At 35.3% G+C, this 21,638-nt stretch overlaps 4 protein-coding genes across 6 annotated transcripts; 3 read left to right on the forward strand and 1 right to left on the reverse strand.

The window, feature by feature from the left end:
• Positions 1–992: 992 nt before the first annotated feature.
• LOC113865608 (fructose-bisphosphate aldolase 1, chloroplastic-like) lies at positions 993–3,432 on the forward strand. Of its 2 annotated transcripts, none has more exons than XM_027500291.1 (6): positions 993–1,249; positions 1,366–1,635; positions 2,172–2,281; positions 2,379–2,469; positions 2,630–2,903; positions 2,992–3,432. In XM_027500291.1, exons 1-6 carry the CDS (start codon positions 1,064–1,066, stop codon positions 3,012–3,014), a joined length of 954 nt encoding a protein of 317 aa, XP_027356092.1. In that variant the 5' UTR covers positions 993–1,063; the 3' UTR covers positions 3,015–3,432. The 2 variants fall into 2 exon arrangements, with proteins under 2 accessions (XP_027356092.1, XP_027356091.1); XM_027500290.1 differs by having other exon boundaries at positions 2,630–2,899.
• A 2,012-nt stretch (positions 3,433–5,444) lies between these two features.
• LOC113865606 (kinesin-like protein KIN-7E) lies at positions 5,445–12,371 on the forward strand. Its single transcript, XM_027500289.1, has 15 exons — positions 5,445–5,920; positions 6,866–7,100; positions 7,482–7,571; positions 7,668–7,768; positions 7,887–8,000; positions 8,074–8,155; positions 8,238–8,305; positions 8,394–8,459; positions 8,549–8,673; positions 9,271–9,607; positions 9,917–10,018; positions 10,135–10,264; positions 10,373–11,013; positions 11,468–11,751; positions 11,838–12,371. The coding sequence occupies exons 2-15, from the start codon at positions 6,881–6,883 to the stop codon at positions 12,157–12,159; spliced, it is 2,682 nt and encodes an 893-aa protein (XP_027356090.1). The 5' UTR covers positions 5,445–5,920; positions 6,866–6,880; the 3' UTR covers positions 12,160–12,371.
• A 592-nt stretch (positions 12,372–12,963) lies between these two features.
• Positions 12,964–15,557, forward strand: LOC113865498 (NADH dehydrogenase [ubiquinone] 1 beta subcomplex subunit 9). Of its 2 annotated transcripts, XM_027500096.1 has the most exons (6): positions 12,964–13,159; positions 13,236–13,277; positions 13,527–13,608; positions 14,220–14,275; positions 15,270–15,354; positions 15,441–15,557. In XM_027500096.1, the coding sequence occupies exons 1-5, from the start codon at positions 13,034–13,036 to the stop codon at positions 15,309–15,311; spliced, it is 348 nt and encodes a 115-aa protein (XP_027355897.1). In that variant the 5' UTR covers positions 12,964–13,033; the 3' UTR covers positions 15,312–15,354; positions 15,441–15,557. The 2 variants fall into 2 exon arrangements, with proteins under 2 accessions (XP_027355897.1, XP_027355896.1); XM_027500095.1 differs by having other exon boundaries at positions 15,270–15,539.
• A 1,768-nt stretch (positions 15,558–17,325) lies between these two features.
• LOC113865728 (30S ribosomal protein S31, mitochondrial) lies at positions 17,326–19,943 on the reverse strand. Its single transcript, XM_027500454.1, has 2 exons — positions 19,636–19,943; positions 17,326–17,853 (listed from the first exon to the last, which is right to left on the reverse strand). The coding sequence occupies exons 1-2, from the start codon at positions 19,839–19,841 to the stop codon at positions 17,709–17,711; spliced, it is 351 nt and encodes a 116-aa protein (XP_027356255.1). The 5' UTR covers positions 19,842–19,943; the 3' UTR covers positions 17,326–17,708.
• Between the last annotated feature and the right edge of the window lie 1,695 nt (positions 19,944–21,638).

Below are 21,638 nucleotides of genomic sequence, written 5' to 3' on the forward strand. Positions count from 1 at the left end.
ACCATCTTCTAAAGAGACAGATAAATTACCCAAAAAAAAATGAAAAGTTAGTTTTTGAGCATAGATGCATTTCTGAGTTATAAACATTGTAATTTTAGCAATATTTATTTAATATTAAAAAATTTTCAATATCTCTCTTCATATTATATCACATCAGTTATTATTATTATATATATATATTTTTTATTTTTTATTTTTATCTCTGCATATGTATACACCATATAATGATATTGACATATATTTGGGTTTAATATTTACTAAATATGAATTTAAATCACCACAAATTTATATTTACTTTAACACTATTAATTATGACTTGTACATTAAAGTCACATTTACATAATTTTTAGCATGCACTAATTTTATGGAAGTATATATCTAATATGAGTCCACATCTGTATTTGGGAGCAGAAAGGAGTAGAGTTAGGTTTGTTTTAGTGGGCCTAGACACTTTCAGCTTGGAATTTGGCAAGTCGAAAGTTATATTTTATAGGCTTTGGGCCTGGTTATAGAACTCGTATGAAAAGAAGAAGAAGACTTAATGTAAAAATCTCCAACTAGCTAAAATTGTGATTCGGGTACTACAAATTGAACAGAAAGACAGAGAATTAAGTTTCTTCTGGCCGTTGAATTTGGAAATGAGATTGATAAGGAACGATATGGAGACCTCAAAATCTGAGGAGATTGTGTGATTGAATCAGCACCGTTCCTGAGTGAGAAGCAGACAAAAATGGTAGGCGCTAGCCCAATTCTAACCTCATACTTACTTTCCCTAAACATCACGAATTTTGTACCCTTTTGGGACGCTTGTCAATAGCAATAGTGCAAATATCTTCCTCTTTCGAGGTGAGAATAAAACCATCCATTCCGACCACGTACGCAGATGCCAAGTCAGCACAAATTATCATCCACATGTCGACTGAGGATAGGCTGACTCACCTCAGCCTCAAATGAAACATCACTAAAACAGTTATAAAATGTTAAGATTGGGGAGGGTGTGGTACAAGGTTGCTGGCAGAGTGGGGATAAGATTAAGATTGTAGCACCGCATTCAACTTGAAAGATGGCCTCTGCTTCCGCTACTCTGCTTAAGTCATCCCCTGTTCTTGACAAGTCTGAATGGGTGAAAGGCCAAACCCTCCTCCGCCAGCCTTCAGTCTCTGCTGTAAGATGCAATTCCACTGCCACTTCACCCTCACCACTCACCATCAGAGCTGGTTCCTATGCTGACGAGCTCGTCAAAACCGCGGTATTTCTCTCTCTCTCTCTCTCTGTCTCTCTCTCTCTTTTATATTGTCGCAAATGCTATTGCCTATTCCTATTATCCTACTACTCATTGATTACTTCAATCTCGTTTATGTGCAGAAAACAGTGGCCTCCCCAGGTCGTGGTATTTTGGCTATGGATGAGTCTAATGCTACCTGTGGAAAGCGTTTGGCCTCAATAGGGCTAGAGAACACTGAAGCAAATCGCCAGGCATACAGAACTCTTCTGGTCACTGCTCCTGGTCTTGGTGAATACATCTCTGGTGCAATTCTCTTTGAAGAAACTCTCTACCAATCCACCACTGATGGCCAGAAGATTGTCGATGTCCTTGTTCAGCAGAAGATTGTTCCTGGTATTAAGGTCGATAAGGTAAGCACGTCCATATTATGTCCCCAGTTATTCGCACTGTGCTGTGCCTAAACACAAAATCAAAACATTAAACAGAACAGACAGGAAATTTTGAACTTTTCCTTATGATTCATCAATATTTTACTTTGGAAGGTGTTTCATATCTCACACATGCAATAATTACATTTAACTATGTGAGTATGTTTATATACCAGGAAAACGGCATATTTCTGTGTGCGTCAATATTAGCATTGTTTGTAATGGATTAGTGACCAAAATTTCAGACTTAAATACCAGAAAAATATTCCAAACAAATTTCAAAAAATCATTTGGTACGTTATGTGCGTGAAAAATCAGCTTATGCAGTAAATTGATACGCACCCAATTAATTACAATATATTGGTAGAGTCATCACATAGATGTAGAGTTCTGTACTCTTACCAAGTAAAATCTTTCTCTATTTTAAACTTTGATAATGTATCAAGGTGAACGAGGGAGAGGGAGCTTTTATGGCAGTGTATATATTAATACGTTGTTTCATCTACTGTAAACAATAGGGTTTGGTGCCTCTAGCTGGTTCCAACGATGAGTCATGGTGCCAAGGTTTGGATGGTCTCGCGTCTCGCTCAGCTGCATACTACCAGCAGGGTGCTCGTTTCGCCAAATGGTGTGTATCCTCAATAGTTGCCAATAAAATCCAAATACGATACCCATTTTTGCATCTTACTAAACTTAAGTTCTATTTAATCTATAAATTAATATAGGCGTACTGTTGTGAGCATCCCCAATGGTCCCTCTGCTCTTGCAGTCAAGGAAGCTGCTTGGGGTCTAGCACGCTATGCTGCCATTGCACAGGTAACCGCTGAAATTATGAGAGTAGCTAGTAGTGATTTGTGAGCTATACTAGTGTAGTACTTTTTGTTACATGAGTGAAGAGGACTTTTGTAACTCCAAGTACCAGCTTTAAATTGATTTTTATTTATTTGTTTGTTTATCCTTTCATGTAATTCATTAGGACAATGGGTTGGTCCCAATTGTGGAGCCAGAGATCTTGCTTGATGGTGATCATGGCATTGACAGAACATTCGAAGTAGCCCAAAAGGTGTGGGCTGAGGTTTTCTTCTACCTTGCTGAGAACAATGTCCTGTTCGAGGGTATTCTCCTTAAGCCTAGTATGGTTACTCCAGGAGCAGAGTGCAAGGACAAGGCCACTCCTGGGCAGGTTGCTGACTACACCCTCAAGCTCCTTCACAGGAGAATTCCACCTGCTGTCCCTGGAATCATGGTAAGTGAGACTGCCGGAGGCATTCTACTTCATGCTCCATTTTACCACAATGTACGTTCTTGTAGTTATCAAGGTTGTCTTGTCTTGTGCAGTTTCTGTCTGGTGGACAATCTGAGGTTGAAGCAACCTTGAACCTGAATGCCATGAACCAATCTCCTAACCCATGGCACGTGTCCTTCTCCTACGCCAGAGCCCTTCAAAACACATGCTTGAAAACCTGGGGAGGGCGTCCAGAGAACGTGAAGGCAGCACAAGATGCACTCCTTTTCCGTGCCAAAGCCAACTCACTCGCTCAGCTTGGCAACTACACTGGTGAGGGTGAATCTGAGGAAGCCACAAAGGGAATGTTCGTCAAAGGATACTCTTACTAAGATGTTGGCGGCGAAAGTGATACACATGTTACAGTAACGCAATGTGTTTGCTCGAGGATGGAAGAGTAATTTGTCTAAAATGTGTTGTGGTTTATATAGTCTCGGACACTGTTTATTCATGATTACATGCCTTTTCAGCTCAATGAACTTCTTGCTAATGAATTACGAGTCTTGTACTTCAACGTGCACCATCATGTTTGAACCCCTCGGCAGTTGGTAGAAAACGAAAGACTGTTCTGAATCTCACGTTAAAAAGAATAAGAACCTTAATAAACCAGTCTTTTGATTTGTGATTTCTTCCTAATAGACAAAAGGCTTAACCTCACGGTATGAATTTGCCTAAGTTTTTCAATTGAGGTTCTGAGAATCAAATATTAATTTAATTAAAAAAGCACGAGAAAGCTTGCCATCTGAAGTAAGTTTCATTCCTTCAAGTTGAAAGCTAATTACTTATGTTTTACTCCGAAGTCTAAGATTGAATTATATGGTATACAGTATAAGGCAGAAAGAAGCAAAATAAACCCATCTTCAGCTAAGTTAGCCTGCATGGCCCAATGCACATGGCATCTAAGCAATACAAGAAGAAACAACGTAATTTACGCAAAGACACAGTGCAGCTCAACCTTTTCCAAAGGCTAACTTTCACTTTCTCTTCAGCACCTTAGCACTTTTGCATGTGCTGCAAGAAGGGGGTCAATTATGGATTCGTGAAAAAAATCCACATATACATAAATGGTTGTTAAACTTCGCATTAACCTCTTGAAACATGGTTAATGGTAAAAGGTCAACTTTATGTCACTGTCCCAACGAAATGGACACTTCCTGCAAAGCGAACAGCAACCAAATCGGACAGAGAAATTAATATTATTTATAAATTTGGGGTAAATGTCAATAACATCTTTTATATATTTTTAACACTTTCTTTCATTATATGAAATTATGTGTTGACGCCACTAATAAAGAATAAGTCCAAAATATTAGTAAGATTGATATAAGATTTCACTCACTAGTAAAAATATCAAAAATAAAGTAAAAAAGAGGATTTCATTAAATTTTGATGCTTAAAATTTATTTGCTGTGGCACTCTAACCCTAATGTATGCCAAGCATGTTATCAATGATTTATAGATTTAGGTTTCAGGAATAGCTTACAAGTAACCATACAGAAATTTTGATCCCCAAAGAAGAACCTTTAAGGCCATCCTCTTAATGAGTTTTTCTTATATAAAATCGCATATTTGATATAAAATTTAAATTATTTACATAATTAGGGTAAGGTATTTTTAAATTTTTTTAAAATTAATAACTCGTACATAATATACATGGCTTACATATTTTAAAAATTTAAAAATATAGATTAAATTTCTCGTGTATGATTTATATTTTAAAATTTTTTATAATATAAGTCATGCAGACCATATATATTGTATTTCATTGAAAAATAGATGGAAATTTTATTTTCTTTGTAAGTTTGGAATTTTATTTATGTTTTTATTACCATTTTATAAAATTAATCAATAATTAGCTCTTTATTTAATTAATTTTAATAAATAAAATATTAATTAACATAGATAAAAAGTATTGTAAAAATTAATTGATCTAATTTTTTTGTAAAATTTATAATATCAATATTAATTTAATACAAATTTTGAAATTTTGAGGAAAAATATTGATGTTTATTTTGGCATTTTGGCGATGGAACAGTGTACTTTGTTCTTGGTAGTTAACGTGACAGACATAAAAAAGCAACTCTGATGGATAGATCCACGGCGTGATGCACGTTTCAACTTGCATGGAGCCATATATTCGTTGTTTTGGGTTTCTACTTTCTAGTATACCTAATTTCACAAATGATTTCACGTTACAAGGAGGCCCAATTATGCTCACCCACCCAGTTGTCTAACACGTAAATACAAAACAAGCGATTATAGTAATATCCCTGTAATTATTTGAGGTAATGGAGGGAATCGTCAGTATGGATAATAAATTAAATGTATATCTTTCATTTTTTTTAAATTCACTTACCATTATATATTCGAATAATGATAAGACTTATTAACAAAATGATTACTTAAAAAAGTAGTTGGCTCTTATTAACAAAATGATAACTCCACAATTTTAAATGTGATAATTGAACAAGATATAATTTATGAATAAGAACGTAATTCAAGCAATTGTAGTTGCACTTACGATGAAAAGTCGTGTAAGAGAAGGGACAACGTCAAAAAGTAAGAGAGAGAGTGAGAGAAACATTAGAAGTGTGATGAGATGTAACGAAGTAGATGTGAAAATATTGCAACCCATTAAAAGAAAATGCTTCTGTGAAACTGACACAGTGATACTCCATCAGAGAGGGAGAGGAATCAGCATGTGTGTGAGTGATGGTGGGAAACGAAGGAACTTCTATAGTACACACTCTTACCATTGCATTGTATGGTTTTGTTACATCTTTTCTTTTTCAGATCATGGCTCGTTAAAGTTGTGCCCATTTTAACTCTTCTTATTATTATTATATATTCCTAATCCTACTGACCAAAAATGAAGCTTCATCCTCTGCCCTTTCGGTTTCTGTTCAGCGAAAAAACGGAACTTTGACGCTACGTCACACACGTTTTGGATTGTACTAAGATCTACTGGGTTTTCACTAAAAGGTTAGAACTTAGAACTTTGAACTCTGAAGTAGTTGTGTTGACTATGTGGCATTAAGGTGCCATGTGGCGAATACTCAAGAGAAGCAAAGAGATCAGCACGTAAGTGAGTGCATTTTAGTTATACTTTTGGGCTAGGCTAGTAGTTGTTTTTTTAAAACTCTCTGATTCACATTTTTGGTTTAGCTTTCCATTACGGTTTGTTCAGAATCAGACGTAGTAGGGGTTAAAGGACGAAGGGAGTTGAAGGTAATTTCATTGGGTCGTAAAGCATTAATTTATATAAGAATACACGATCATGTGTGTTTACTGAAGAAAAATTTAAAACAAAAAAGAAGAGAATGAAAGGGACGGTCTTGTTTGTTGGGTGTAACAAACGAGTCATGGTCTTGTCTCGTTGAACTTCGCGCTCAGGTCTCAGCCATTACTACCATCAAAGTTTTTAATTCTCATAACAATCGGTCATTGGTGAATGCAGGATAAAAAAATTCGAATTTTTAATGTTTTGGCCCCTCCTCTGTTTTCTAAACTTCTTTTGTCGTTTTTGGGTTATTCATCTCTCTCCTGATTGTGGCTCTCTCTTCTGTGTTATTCTACTTCCTTTTCTTTTTTGTTTTGAAGTTTATGGAAGAGAAGTTCTCGTGATATAACAATGTCTAGAATCGACAATTGATAATTTATCGATGATTAAAAAGTAATCAGTTAGTATTCTGTTATTCTTGGTCTTTCTAAAGTTAGCTTCCTGTTGCTGTTATTTTGCCTATATTTATTTATGAGCTGAAGTTAGTGGGTAGTTGCCTTCTCATTCATGTTTTGCTTCTTGTAGATAATGCTCAAATTAATGGCTTAGTATTTTTGTGAACTACCAGCTGTTTCCCTATAACTATCTTGCATTATTGAGAAAGCAATGCTAAGTTCATTAATTAACCACTTCACTCGTTTTTTCAGTTTTAAAAGTGAGGAATGGGAGCTATTGGTGGAGAAGAGCTAGTGAAATGGGAGAAGATGGAAGGAGTGGGTGGCCATGAAGAGAAGATTCTCGTGTTAGTGAGGCTGAGGCCTTTGAGTGAGAGGGAAATTGCTGCGAATGAAGTAGCAGACTGGGAATGTATCAATGACACCACTATCTTATATCGGAACACCCTTCGCGAAGGTTCTTCATTTCCAAGTGCCTACACCTTTGGTAAGCAAATGCCTATCTTTAATGTTGCTATATTATTCACAAATTTGTATTGTCATTAAGTTGAAATCAAACAATTCTATGCTTACATTATAATGACGAGAATTCGGAGCTTAGAACATGGATTTGATTCAGAAAGTATATATTATTGATAACTTCCCCTTGTCAAGAGAACAAGGTGTAGTTGCTTTAGTTTCCTTTCTCTTTAAGTTTAAAAATGTATGTACTTTGCCATACTTCAAAACGCATTTTGATTATTATTTTTTTCTTTTTTTGATGATTTTTTTTGAAAGCTTTGTTGATTAAGTTTAAGACATAATTTATTCGAGGTTCATTTACTGTGGACAGAAATGTTTCTGAATTTTTATTATGATATGGTTATAGACAGAGTATTTCGGGGTGACAGCACCACAAAACAGGTATATGAGGATGGGGCCAAAGAAATTGCTCTTTCAGTTGTTGGTGGAATTAACTGTAAGCATACAATTTTATGATGATCAGTTTCTTATGACCCCTTCCACTCAGCCTCCTCAAGCTTTGATTATGATATGCATTTATACATTCTTTCAGCAAGTATTTTTGCATACGGGCAAACCAGTAGTGGAAAGACATACACGATGATTGGAATAACCGAGTATGCTGTAGCTGATATTTTTGACTATATAAATAAGGTAATTGGATTACTAATTTATTGATCTACCTTTAAAATTCTTCAGTATCATTTTTTACCATGACACTTGTGTCAACATTGCAATTCTTGCTAACACAAGGTTACTGTTACATCTTTAGCATGAAGAAAGAGCATTTGTATTGAAGTTCTCGGCTATTGAAATTTACAACGAAATTATTAGAGACCTACTTAGCTCTGAGAACACTCCACTTAGGCTGCGTGATGATCCTGAGGTGAATACATTTTGTATATATGGAATTGAAGAATAAATGATATTGTTTATTTAATTGTTTCCTGATTTTTCAGAGAGGACCTATTGTAGAGAAACTGACAGAGGAAACTCTACGAGACTGGGTGCATTTGAAAGAGCTTCTATCATTCTGTGAAGGTAAAAGGAATTTGCACAACTTCTTGACATAGTTTGGTTTTGTTACTTTTGTAGCATTACATTTCCCACTTTATTCTTGCAGCGCAAAGACAGGTAGGAGAGACATACCTCAATGATAAGAGTTCTCGATCTCATCAAATTATCAGACTGGTGTGTGCGCCTTCCCCCTTTCTGCTTGAACATTGTGTCTTATTTATTTTGCTTGTAGACTTATGTTGTTGGAGTTGTAATCTTGCAGACAATTGAAAGTTCTGCCAGAGAATTCTTGGGTAAAAGCAACTCAACCACCCTTGCAGCTAGTGTGGTATGATTAAAATTTTAAACTCTTCTTCTTGTTCAGGATGTAAATTGATTGGAAGATTATACAATTATTTCTGTTTTGTTTCTCTGCAGAATTTTGTTGATTTGGCAGGGAGTGAGCGTGCATCTCAGGCATTATCAGCTGGGTCCAGATTGAAAGAAGGTTGTCACATAAACCGGAGTTTACTCACCCTTGGAACAGTCATTCGTAAACTTTGGTAGTTTACTTTTTCCTTAGCCAATGGTGTCTGCCTTCTTTACTCAGCTAATAATGTTAGCAACCTTACATCTGGATGGTTTAATTCTACTGTGTTTCATGCAGATCCTTGTCTCTTTTTTTTTTTAATTGTTGATTAATTAATCATATCTTAAATCTTAATTGTCTAGTTTATTGTTTATGATGTCATGACCTGCCAGGTTATAAGGTTGACTTGGTATTTTGTGTGCATGAAACTGGCTAGCATATTTTACTTTTCACAGTGTCAGACTGAAAACTATTGATATTTTATTGTATGCTCATAGCAGTAGGAATATACCCATTCTATCAGAAAAGAGAAAAAGAGTAGTAAGATAGCTTTTGTACTAATCATAAGCAACTGAGTTCCTTTTATACAGCTGAATATTTGTTAATGTTAACTTCACCCATAAATAAAAATTTGGGTGCGGAATTAAGACTATTATTTACCCTCAGTTGTGACTAATTAGAGATAGCTTTTCACTGGGAAACTTATCTGATCGGCTACACTTTCTATGAAGTTGTTCAAATGTAAAACTTATCAGTTTCTGTTGGTTGGACATCATGTGCTTGAATGCAGTAAGGGAAAACAAGGACACATCAATTACAGAGATTCTAAGTTGACACGCATACTGCAGCCTTCCTTGGGTGGCAATGCAAGAACAGCCATCATTTGCACTTTAAGCCCTGCGCGGAGCCATGTTGAGCAAACTAGAAACACACTTCTTTTTGCTTGTTGTGCAAAAGAAGTTACCTCTAAAGCGCAGGTTAATGTAGTGATGTCTGATAAGGCCTTGGTCAAGCAGCTGCAAAAAGAGGTGGCCAGATTAGAGAGTGAGTTGAGAACTCCTGGTCCTCCTGCCACAAATTGTGATTGTGCAGCAATGTTGAGAAAGAAAAATCTCCAGATAGAAAAGGTCATAATTTGCCTTTTGAATTTATCATATTCAGCTTCTGTTGATTGTGGATATGTCTAGACATGGAGCTTTGATGATATTGATTTAGAGCTTTTTGTGCAATAATCTCTCTTTTCTGGTTGATTGTCTATTTTTCTTAATGAACAATACTTATGTCCTAATATCTAAAATTGGTATCATCGTATTTTATTTTACAATTCATATTATAGCTTTAGCTGTACCCGTGCTTAGTAATTCATCTTTAACCCTTGTGCATGTTACGTTTATGTTAATCCTTGGAGGTTGATAACATGGCTTTCAATTATTCAGATGGAGCAGGAGATTAGGGAGCTAATTAAGCAATGTGATCTTGCTCAATCTCGGGTCGAGGATTTACTGCACATGGTTGGAAATGTTCAGAAATCTAAAAGGGTAATTTCTATTTTCTAATTAGTGAACATTCTATTATATATAAGAATTTATGCCTTTGAATTTGGTTTCCTCTCATTATTTTTTAGCCCGACATTAATAGTTGTTCTAATATGCAGGAAAGGGTGGATACCTGGGAAGATGACGATTCAATATCAGAGTCATCAAGCATTTATCGTCCTGATTCACGCAATAGAGAATTCAACAATCCTCACTATAACAATGAAGACAGTGAAAGTAATCCTGATAGTAAGTTATTTCTTCCCTTTCCCATTAGTAAATGTCTGATAGAAGTTGATACCGTTCAAGAGTAGAACCTTATCATATCCATTAATTTGTTAACTATTGCTTGTACAGAATACCCTTATGAATACTGCAAAGAAGTTCAATGTGTTGAATTAAGTAGAGATGACTCAGAACATCCTGATCCATCAGTAAGTGACAATGGGGTGCTGGCATTGCCCTTACATGCAGAGGAAAATGGAACAAGTCAAGAAACATCAACTCCTATGAATGAAGATAGGGAAGTGATACAGAACCAAGACAATGCAACTTATGGGGATGCACAGTTGAGTATTGATTCTCTTGAATGTTCTTATCCTGAAGAACAATCTAGACAGGCTATGGAACCAACAGTATCAAATATTAGGAATCTTAAATTAACAAGGAGCTGGAGTTGTAGGGAACATTACCTGACTGGTTCTCCTCAGAAAGTGGGAGAAATGGAGAGGACTCCAGCCAGTAGTTTTGAAAAATGCTTCACTGGAAGACCAGGTGGATTGCAGAGAAAGTTCCTCCCATTAACTTATGGTGCTTCCGCAAAATTGTCAACGAATGGTGGTTCTCCGTCTTCTATTGGAAGTCCTTCTGGAGATGAGTTAAGAACCAACAGCATAAGAACATCTACAAATGAGGATGTTACTAGCATCCAAACTTTTGTTGCTGGGATGAAGGAAATGGTCAAACTTGAGTATGAGAAGCAGCTTCTTGATGGTCAGGTGTGAACGAATCATTTCATCCCCTTTCTTATTTCTTCAAACTCAAGCAAAAAATTTACAGATCTATTAATTTAATTTGGAATAACTGAACTTGTTCATATGCTTCCTTTTTGAAGAGCATTAATTATGCAATATTAATCAGTTACCTGTACAACTGTGAATTGCGTTTTATTAGACGTGTTTACAGTTATGGCTTCATAAGCAGGTAGTTTCACTCTGGTCATTTAGTTATCAATCCCTTTTCAATATTTGTTGTGTGAAACTATTGGAAGAATCTTGAACTAGAATTCTACTGTATCAAGACATTTGTGTTGATACATTGATATATCCGTTACATATGTTGTATTTGCTATGCATTTAAGGTTTCATTTGATGCTTAAGAATTTAATTTGGAAATTCACCATTAATCTTGGTGCTTGATGTTTGTGACTAAATTCTGCTTTTTGAAATGTAGGATCAGCTGGGAGAGACAACGGCTTTTAAATTTGAGAAGAATATGAAGGATGTAGGTGTGGATCCAGTGCTAGAAGCACCTGAATCTCCTGTAGATTGGGCTTCGCAATTCAAGCAGCAGCAAAAAGAGATAGTTGAACTGTGGCAAACTTGCAGTGTATCATTGTTTCACAGGACCTACTTCTTTCTTTTGTTCAGGGGTGATCCTACAGACTCCATTTACATGGAGGTGGAGCTTAGAAGACTATATTTCCTCAAAGAAACATTGCTCAATGGATCTTCAAGGTTTGAGCATCTATGACTGATATAATATACTTGGTATAGTTGCAAAGCAAGCATGTTGACTTACGTATGTTTATTTGGGTAAACAGTGTGAAGGGTCTTGGTCGGGAGAGAGAGATGCTGGTGAAGCTTATGCAGAAAAGTCTATCAGAGGAGGAGAGGCAGAATCTCTTCAAGCAGTGGGGCATTGCATTGGATTCAAAGCGCAGGAGGAAGCAGCTGGTGAAGCGCTTATGGAGCAATACTGATATGAACCATGTCATGGAGAGTGCTTCAGTTGTTTCAAAATTAGTGAGGTTTACAGGGCAGGGTATGGCCCTTAAGGAGATGTTTGGCCTCAGCTTCACTCCCCATCGAATGTCATATTCCCGGAGAAATAGCATCAGCAAGGCCTCTCTTTCTTTCTTGTAAATCTTCAGACCAATTATATAATTTCACTGCTTACCTTAATGGAAATAGAACAATTGCCTTTCTGATTTTGGTGTACTTACCACTACTGCTTAAGCTTAATCAATGTTACCTTACTTCCTCTGCATTTTTGCTCTTCCAACTTTATAGTAGATTCTTGTAATCATTATCCTTCAATCACTCTTGGCACAACATGACGTGAGTGGAGTTCAAATTTGGCAAAAGGAAAAAGATTTGTATCAATTAATATGTTTTCTTCTTTCCCTCTTGGTATTAAAGCATCATCGTTCCAACTTCTAAGATGGATTTTATTTTGTATTCTTTATGCATCCACACAAGCCAAAATAACAACATAGTTTCTATCGGCACATTTGCTTCACCGAGCTAATACATACCCTCCACCGTATAAAATAAATACAAGCAAATGTCCTCTACAGTATAAAGCAGTTTTAGCTGCACCAACTTAATTTAAATTTTATGTAGCTAGTCATAAATAAATAAATAAAAATCTGTCGCATTCACTATCTTGACAATAAGGACTTGAATCTACATACATAAAAGGGAGGATATATTATTTATTCTAGACAAATTAAAATTTATATAAAAAAAATATCAAGTCGATATAACTAATTTCATGTTTACGCTGTTTCTTTTTTTTTTTGGTTATTAAGTGTACTTGGGCTTATTTATTTGGGCCACTTGGACTTTATCAGGGTTATGTACTCGCCCAGTACAGTCCAGGTGGGATGGAAAGTAAGGAAGCCCAATCCAATAATGATACGACGTCGTGCAGTGCAGTGCCTGTGATTTGGATTTTGATTCCCAATCCCTGAGCCTGAAAGGACTGTCTGAAGTGAGAGAGAAGTGAGAACAGAGCATGGCATCGACGGCAGCGTATTTGGCTCGGCGCGCGGCGCAGAAGGAGAGGGTTCGGATCCTCTATCGCCGTGCCCTCAAAGACACTCTCAATTGGGCCGTACATCGCCACCTCTTCTACGACGACGTATCGCTCTTTCCCTTCTCCCACTTTCCCATTCCATTTTCATCATTTTCTCTTATTTTCTTCTTTTCCTCTTCAGGCTGCCAACCTCCGCGATAGGTTCGAGGAAAACAGACACGTGGTTCGTTCGCCTCTCTTTTCACTCTCATCCTTCTCTGAAGCCTTAATCCTTCTTCATTTTCAATAATTGGTACCGATCCACGGATGCATTATGATGTTTTGCACCATAAACGTTTGTTGCTTGGACTGTGTTTTGATTAGGGAATTTTGACGCTCGTTTTCCATTTGGTGAAACAATATTTGCATCACCGAGTCCATTCGATTTACTATCTATTGCCCTAACTTTGTGTTAGTTGGATATGATATACAGGAAGACCTTGATACCATTGATAGGTTGATAGCGGATGGTGAAGCCAGCTACAATAAGTGGCGTCATCCTGATCCTTATATTGGTAAATATGTGATTCTCTCTTTGTGCAACACCACATTGTTACTTTCTTTCACTCTTAATTCCAATATATTACTTCAAGTCCGTTACAATATATTACCATGAAAATATTTCTAATATCTTGTAGCATGGAATGATAGGGTAAAGAGACGAAGCTGAAAATCAGTTGAATATTGTATTAATGTTTTTAATCATAAGAAATTATAAACACGATTCCTTTAAACATAATTTCACCTTCTGCTTTTGTTTGTGAGAGGAACGCTAAATGAGTGCTGATGGTAGTTGAGGAGGCTGTCATCGTAATATTAATTGGTATATTCTCAGTAATCAGTTTCTTTGTTTGTCACTCTGTCAACATGTTGAACTCATGAAAAGAAACAAAGCCATTATTTTAAATGATTTAACTTACTAAAGCTAAAATCTGCCTTGAAGTGTAGGCACAAAAGCAAGGTATCATCCATTTTCTTGTTTTTCTAGGGTTTAGGTTAACCGATTTATCTGCAATGCTTTCCTGATTATGTGAAATTCTACTTAGTGGTCCCCTTTTATCCTGCTTTTCTATTTAATCCAGTTCAGATATTAACCCTTTTTACTCCCATTTTGTGATGATATTAGTTCCTTGGGCTCCTGGCGGTTCTAAGTTTACTCGCAACCCAACTCCACCTCAAGGGGTAAGTCAATATTTATGGTTCTATACATTAAGTTTTTTTTTTTTTTCCATTTTTCTCCACTTATTTAATTTGCTACTTCCATGGATATCACTGAAATTCTCTTGCCATCCAGAATTAATACTTTTCAAATAAGCTTGACTTATATATATTGTTCAGTGCACGTATTTTTGTTACTGTGGAACTCAGGACAAGTTCATTTGACGAGAGAGATATAGACAATGCCTGGTGCTAGAGGCCTAAAATACCTACATTAGACACTACACTTTTCTTTTGCCTGGGGCATTGTGTCTATATCTCTCTTCAGTCAGTTAGATGATCCAGTCGTGTGACGGTATCACACTTGCGCAAAATGATCAAAATCTGTGCAAATGTGTGTGTACTTCATTTCTTTATAAATTTACGTAGCCTTTTTTTCTTTTTTGGAAAATGCACTGAACAACAACATGATTATTAGGTGATTGACCTGGTCTGCATATAGCTGTGAATAAGTGTATCTTATCTTCCCTTGCATTATATTCTAAATGTGTGTGTGGTATTTTAGAAGTTAACAATGTGGTTCCCCTCATATTTCTGCAATGAGTGCAAAATGATGATCATTTTTTCACATATGAACAAGTGATGTGATTTTCAAAACTGGCTGTGAGATGTCAGATGGTCGTAATAATCTAATCATGAACACGAGGACAGCCATGAAGTTTACTTCTTGTGCATGGCAAACTTCTGTAGCTAGGCTCTTTTGCAATAATTAATCCTATCATTCTATAAATCCATTATTGCCAGACAGGGTATATAAATAAACTATGACGAGGGATAGGATGAAATTCTCTATTTGTGAGTAGGGTATCCTTCCTGTATGCTGGTTTTTTCATGTTCCTCATTCATTTTCTTCTGCTGCATGAGAACTTTGAAAGTTGTTCTGATATATATATATATATATATGGTGTTTGGAATATCCTTATTTCTGACTGAATTTGATATTATTTTCTTGATGCAGATTGAAATAGTTTATAATTATGGCCGTGAAGATAACGACTGAAATCCCTTTTTTTTTTTTGTTTGCCATCTTGCAATTAATAAAGGTTTGCAATCAAATTGTTCTATATTACTAGATTGTGGATTAAATCATTTTCGTTTACTCTTATGCGACAAGCATAAATTGATACAGATTGAGTCTATGCTTCTGGTGTTGAAGATATTTGATCATCTCTCAACCAAATGGGTCCCAGATCATTGAATGTTTGTTGAGATTCTGTCATTGGTACTTGTGTGTGCGAGTTGGGAGTTATTTGATCTCCTCACTACATCATAGTATAGTAATCTTATTTTAACTGTGTAGCTATGCTATCTGGCTATTACAATAGTTAACGAGAGCTGGTATACTACGATTTTCTTAAAATGACACAAGTAAAAATTTATATATAGTAAATTTTTATTTAAAATGTTTAAGATATTATAAAATTTATGACGTTAATAACATTAAATCTTATATTTATTATTTATTAGTTTGCCGTTGTATGTTAAGGGGGACACGGGACATGTTAGAAAAATTGCATAATACATGGGAGGCAATTTTTTATATAATTAAATTCTAGCCCTGGCTTCAATGACAATTCTTATGTTTTTGTCAACCTGTCAAAAACGGTTTAAACATTGTAGTTTGTAGATGCGGGAGGGCCTCACTTATTTATGCAGTTGGAGTAAAAGGATAGCTGACAATTCCTCCTAGAATTTGTATCCCCAGAGAACAAAACGCCATCCAGCCCTCTTTAATCTAACCAGAGCGGATGATTTGGATTTTTTATAACCGATATAGAATGACGCTAACAGTGTCGCAGTAAGATTGAAAAAAAATAAGGTAAATTTTTTTATTCTTGACGAAAATTCTCAAAATTTAATTTTTAAAATAAAATAAAGTAATAAATGAATATGAATTCAGTATCCTGTTTTTTATAATTATATAACTCTCTTAATATAAAAATAAAAAGAATTGTACTCATTCCTTATTCAAATTTTATCCCAACTAAATGAGCGGTTTTATTGTATACGCTTATTGCAAACTTCTCAAATTAGATATTTCATTTTTTTTCAATTCTGTTTGTGTACTTTCTTTTATTCAACTAAGCACATTTTGAAATACTCACCTATGCGCAATTTCGAGCTGTTCATGCCGTGTGAGTTCTCTAAGTTTATTACAAGGTTTTCTTGTCAGAAAATTTTGTTTGGTTAAGCATTCAAAATACGCTGCACAACAAGGGGGGACTAGTTTCCCTCTCCTATTGCATTTGCAACAAAAAAAAAAATACATTCACTTTCTGCTGAAGTAATTATATATTATATTATTATTATTTTTTATGTTTTGATAATTACACTAATTTTCTCGCCTTAGTTACTTCTAAGGTGACTGGGTGTAGTGTCCATATATAAAACAATGAAAGTATTTGTAATTCTTTAAACAAAGGAAAACGCTGACAGAAAAAAAAAAAAAAAAGGCGTTGTAGAGCATGTTGATAAGCATAAAAGTGCAAAATCTTGCTTATGAGAAGCATGAAGACACATGTTGAAGAGCATTTAATTAAATAATTTTAATTACTTAAATACAAGTGGTAACTAGTTTGTAAATTTATAAAGAATTTATTGAACGAAAAATCTATCATATAAAAAATATATCAAAATCAGTTAATACATCAAATACTTTTAGAGCAGTATCTTTAAAACATTCATTAACAAGATTCTTATTTAAAAGTATTAAACATTTTTTTAATATAAGTACTTTTTACCAAACATATTCTAAATTTTGGTTTATATAATAGTATATGCTTTTTAGCCTCATTAACCAATATGGAATTGGTCAACATTCTCCTAAAGTAATTGTTGATGTAGTTTTATAAACAAAAATGGATTTTCGTGCAATAAGCACTTGCTTACTTGACGTCAGTATAATTACCTCAAATTAAAAATATAATATTCGAGGCAGACTGAGCTTTGGAGGGGCTGTCGCTGCTTTGAGATGTATCCTATGAATAATATAAGACGTTTGCATATTAGATATATTTAACAGCCCATCGCCATAGGATGTTCAAGTCATTTTTTTGGTGCTGAAAATATATAGGCTCCTAATTTGAACTCACCTCCATCCTCATTTTCAGTGGGTTCCTTCTAAATAGCTTTGTGTCCCACAGCTATACGGCTTTGCTTTAGCCTTTTGATAATTGACAGTGTGTCCAAGCATAATATTTAGAGCTCAGACACGTCTGTTTTGTGTTCGTTTGTGTCTCAGTAGAATTCTTACCGACATCGACATGCAGTTAACCATAATTAAGATGAGAAAGATGTTCTCGAACGCCACCACTTCCGGTGCGCGTTCAACATCATTGCGCGTCATTGGAGCTCTCATTGCAATGGCCTCGCTGTTATGGACCATTCATTACGGATATCAAGCCGCAATTGGACTAAGAACACACCCACTACATGACCACTGGATTTCACGGGTTGGAGGATTTATTATGTTTTCAGGTTTCCTGCTTCTGGTTCTTGGGCTTCCCCTAATTGCCGACTTGTTTCTTAGGTTGTCAGAGGAGCTACAATGCCCAGAAGAAACTGATATTCATCATAGTAGCAAACTGAAAGTAGAAGTTGACGCTCGTCTAGTTTTGTAATAATTGAGCGCCGTTATCCTAGATAGCTGCAAGTCCACAATAGGGTATTTTCTCCAATTTGATCCCTGCTGATTTAATTACTTGCATGGAAGCAGTATATCAGACTACAATGCTCACTCAGGCTAATACCCGTTCTTTATTTTCTCACCTTCTAAACAATGATGGATGTTAGTTCCACGAATCCTGAGCAATTTCCTTGAAAAGTACTGTTAGATGTAATGGGACCGAAATATCAAAAATTGGTCAGCAATAAGAGGCCTTCGAAATAAAAGATTTTGCTTGTTAGTTATAAATTTTCAATCATGAAAACAGTGATGACAACTGAAACTTTAATGCTAGTTGCTTAAAGATAACATTTCAAATGAACTGCCAAAACAGAGTGAAGTAACGATCAAATGATAGAATAATATCTTAAGTTTTGAATATGATCACAATATTCATCCTCTTGTAGGTTATCATAAAATCCCACACAAAACCAACAAAAATATGCTACTAGGCCTAAAACACTCGTTAGCTGGGTTGTCAATTCATAAATATTTTAGCATCAAATTTGATCGCACTATGATTCAGTCAATCTCGTATGCAGAAAAACTGGAAAGAACTCATTCATTTGGTATATAGCTAAATTGACGACTCAAATCGTGCACAAAAATGAACCTTCAATTCAACAAGCACCAAGTGAATGTGTTCTTCCCCTTTTCTGAAGGCTAAACAAAGATGTGAAAGACATTTTTATCACAAAACAAACATGAGCTAAAAGCTTAGTTAACACATATGTTGGGCTTGACCAGCATTTTAGAGCTAGTGATCACCTTATTTATATATAGAAGGCAGTTTTGTGTACCACATCATAATAGCAAGGAGGTCTTCGTAGTAAACACAAAATGCAAGGGGGAGAGTACAGTAACATACCCATTATGGACATTATCTAATACAGTTTGCTGTGGATATGAACATAGACAGTTCCTATGCTCTTATAGTACCCAACCTCTTACTACCACTAAACCTTTTTAGCTTTTTGATATCTCACAAGAGATGCTTTGCACAATTAAGAGCAGCGACTGTAAAGCCACACATTTTACATCCATTATTCTTCTCTGTACCCACACTCGATTCAGGATAAATCCATAAATCACAGCAAACATTACACTCAAAGGATATGAACTAAAAGACAAGTTTCAAGTATACAATCTACCAACCCATCCAAGTCTCTTAATCGTAAAATTCTTGTCGAACTCTAGTAAAGTTTATTGGCATAAGTTAAACAAGAAAGCTTCTTAAAAGTTGAGGTGCGTAAACTAATTCACGAGCAGGATAATTCATCTTATCTACTCTTATCACATGAACTGGCTCATAATCTATCTTACGTCACGAGCACATCTTTTTTTCTTACATGAACCGTAGAAACAGGAATTAACGTGCTTAACTTCAACGGAACAAAGAACGGGAAAATTATGCAGCTGATTATGAATCTATTATTATTTTTATCTGTTACTTGATTTGATAAAACCGAACAGAGTATCACGCAGTTGCAATAAGCGGGGATGAAGTGAAGTCAATTAATAATAAAAAAAATTTGAAAAAAGCTATTCATTAGAAAACGGTAACGATAGGCCAAAACCCTAGAACAGAAAAGCTAAAGAGAGAGTAGTGATAATAGAATGGAATCAAATGAGCTTGAAAGGGAGAGGCCAAGGTGTGGACCTGGGAACTTCGACCTTGTCCTTGATGCGCTCGATCATCTTCTCTTTCTTCGGCCGTGCGTTGCCGTACGATCCCTTAAACCTCTTCCCTTTCTTCGTCTTCTTGTCTCCGCGACCACACAGTTGCGGCACCGTCGCCCTCTCCGCCGTCATCAACCACCTCGCCGCCACGCCGCACCGCTGCATCAAGTTCACACCACTCGCCATTCTTGCTGCTATCGATTTGATTCGATAGCTATTGGAAAACGAATACGAATACAACGGAACATCTTTTTTTTTTTGGTCGAAATGGAAGATTTCATGTGGGCTTGCTTTTAAACTGTTTATTGGACCTAAAATGAAGTCCAACAGCAAAGATGGACACTTGCTGATGGATTCGATTGACAAAAACTTGTTATTGGACCCTCGCGGGCATTTCCCATGTTCATTGCCAATGGATGCTAACATTGCTTAGCAATATATTCAGAGTTAAGATAATATATCGATTATCAATTATCTGTCACTGACATTTTTTAAAATAAAATTTGAAAATATAAATAAAAGGTATTTAAAATAAATAATATATATAATAAATCGAATAAATAATAAGTATTTAAATTTGAGATAAAAGATGAAATTTAAAATTTGAGATAAAAGCTTTTACATATAATTTTGTCTTGTTTTTCGGCTGAATTTTGTTTATATGGCTGGGAGTGAACATTCTCTTGAAACAGTCATTCATAAACCTAGGTTAATGTAGCAATGTCTGATGAGGTTTTGGTCAAGCCAATAATAAGAGAGTCAATTCATAGCACTCCTGTTCCTCTTGACACAAATTGTGATTAGGCAGCAATGTCATGAAGAAGATTCTGCTGATATAAAAGGTCATATTTTGCATTTTGAATTCATATAATATAAAAAGAAAATCTCCTGATTTGCATCACAAAAACAATCTAAGATAAATTTGGTAAGGATTTCATATATTTTTTATGCTCAATGTCCAGTATTTAATAGATTATGTGTAGCTGTTTGTTTGATTTGTAGTTATGTAGTCATATTTGTTCAATTGTACAAATTTGTGATTGACGAAAGTATTTTGTTTGATGAAAAATTGCAGCATGCCTTGATTCATCTTTAAGGTCCAAGGTCAAAAAATTGAAACTTTTGTTTAGTGCGTCAATCCCCTACCAATGTTTTGAGTTAGTCGATCATCTCTGCATCAAGAAGGCCAGCCATATATTGAAGACAAGGGAAGAAACCACAAAAAATAAGGCACTGACTAATCTTCATATCCCTTACTAACAGAATTAAGGTCCAATGAAATCGTAGGAGAAATTGTTCATAATCTGCTTCATAAAAAGTGAATCCCTTACTCATTCTACTATAATATTTGCTTAATATTTAGTAATATCAACACAGTCATCATCCCTTGATCACCTTTTTCATAAGAGGTACTTTAGAATACCTCTTACTCCAAACCAACGCGCCACTCGGTGAACCAGCGTAATAGAGGATGAGCAATAAACTTGAGTCAACTTATGTTGGTGGGAAAATATAATTTACTAGCACAACCAAACATTTACCAATTTGAAGTTAACAATAATATAATAAATCTTAGAGCATAAGTTTCCCTTATATATGCTCTTATCGTATAGCTAGTGTAATCAAAATAAAAGATTGTTTAATTACGTATAGCTTTTATTTAATTACCTTAGAAGATTGCTAATCAAAATAAAATTGTTTAATTTAACATTTATTTTACTAATTGGTAATAGGTATAACACTTCTGTAGGCTTTATACTGTCGTATTTTTTGCGTAGAATACTAAAATATGTTTATAGTTATTCCAATTATCTTCTTGTTGAACTTCTATTACTTACTTTATTAAACATTCAACCGCTATTTTTCTACAACCGCAGCTTTCAGATGGCTTGATTACCAAAAATAGTTGTATTTCTGAGACTAGGGAAATTTTTTTTAAGTGGGAACTGGGAAGTAAAAATAGGAAGATTTTTTTTTTTAAAC

This window comes from Abrus precatorius, unplaced genomic scaffold (genome assembly GCF_003935025.1).
Source record: "Abrus precatorius isolate BTA unplaced genomic scaffold, Abrus_2018 Scaffold4, whole genome shotgun sequence".
NCBI lineage: Eukaryota > Viridiplantae > Streptophyta > Magnoliopsida > Fabales > Fabaceae > Abrus > Abrus precatorius.

Coding starts and splice junctions, on each gene's coding strand:
- LOC113865728 (XM_027500454.1), bottom strand. CDS start 19,841: ATGGCGAGTGGTGTGAACTTGATGCAGCGGTGCGGCGTGGCGGCGAGG. Junction 17,854..19,635: donor GACAAGGTCGAAGTTCCCAG/GTCCACACCTTG, acceptor TGGGCATTGTAG/CTCCTCTGACAACCTAAGAA.
- LOC113865608 (XM_027500290.1), top strand. CDS start 1,064: ATGGCCTCTGCTTCCGCTACTCTGCTTAAGTCATCCCCTGTTCTTGAC. Junction 1,250..1,365: donor ACGAGCTCGTCAAAACCGCG/GTATTTCTCTCT, acceptor GTTTATGTGCAG/AAAACAGTGGCCTCCCCAGG. Junction 2,900..2,991: donor CTGCTGTCCCTGGAATCATG/GTAAGTGAGACT, acceptor TGTCTTGTGCAG/TTTCTGTCTGGTGGACAATC.
- LOC113865498 (XM_027500096.1), top strand. CDS start 13,034: ATGGCATCGACGGCAGCGTATTTGGCTCGGCGCGCGGCGCAGAAGGAG. Junction 13,278..13,526: donor TCGAGGAAAACAGACACGTG/GTTCGTTCGCCT, acceptor TATGATATACAG/GAAGACCTTGATACCATTGA. Junction 13,609..14,219: donor TCATCCTGATCCTTATATTG/GTAAATATGTGA, acceptor TGATGATATTAG/TTCCTTGGGCTCCTGGCGGT.
- LOC113865606 (XM_027500289.1), top strand. CDS start 6,881: ATGGGAGCTATTGGTGGAGAAGAGCTAGTGAAATGGGAGAAGATGGAA. Junction 8,306..8,393: donor CTCATCAAATTATCAGACTG/GTGTGTGCGCCT, acceptor GTAATCTTGCAG/ACAATTGAAAGTTCTGCCAG. Junction 11,014..11,467: donor AGCAGCTTCTTGATGGTCAG/GTGTGAACGAAT, acceptor TTTGAAATGTAG/GATCAGCTGGGAGAGACAAC.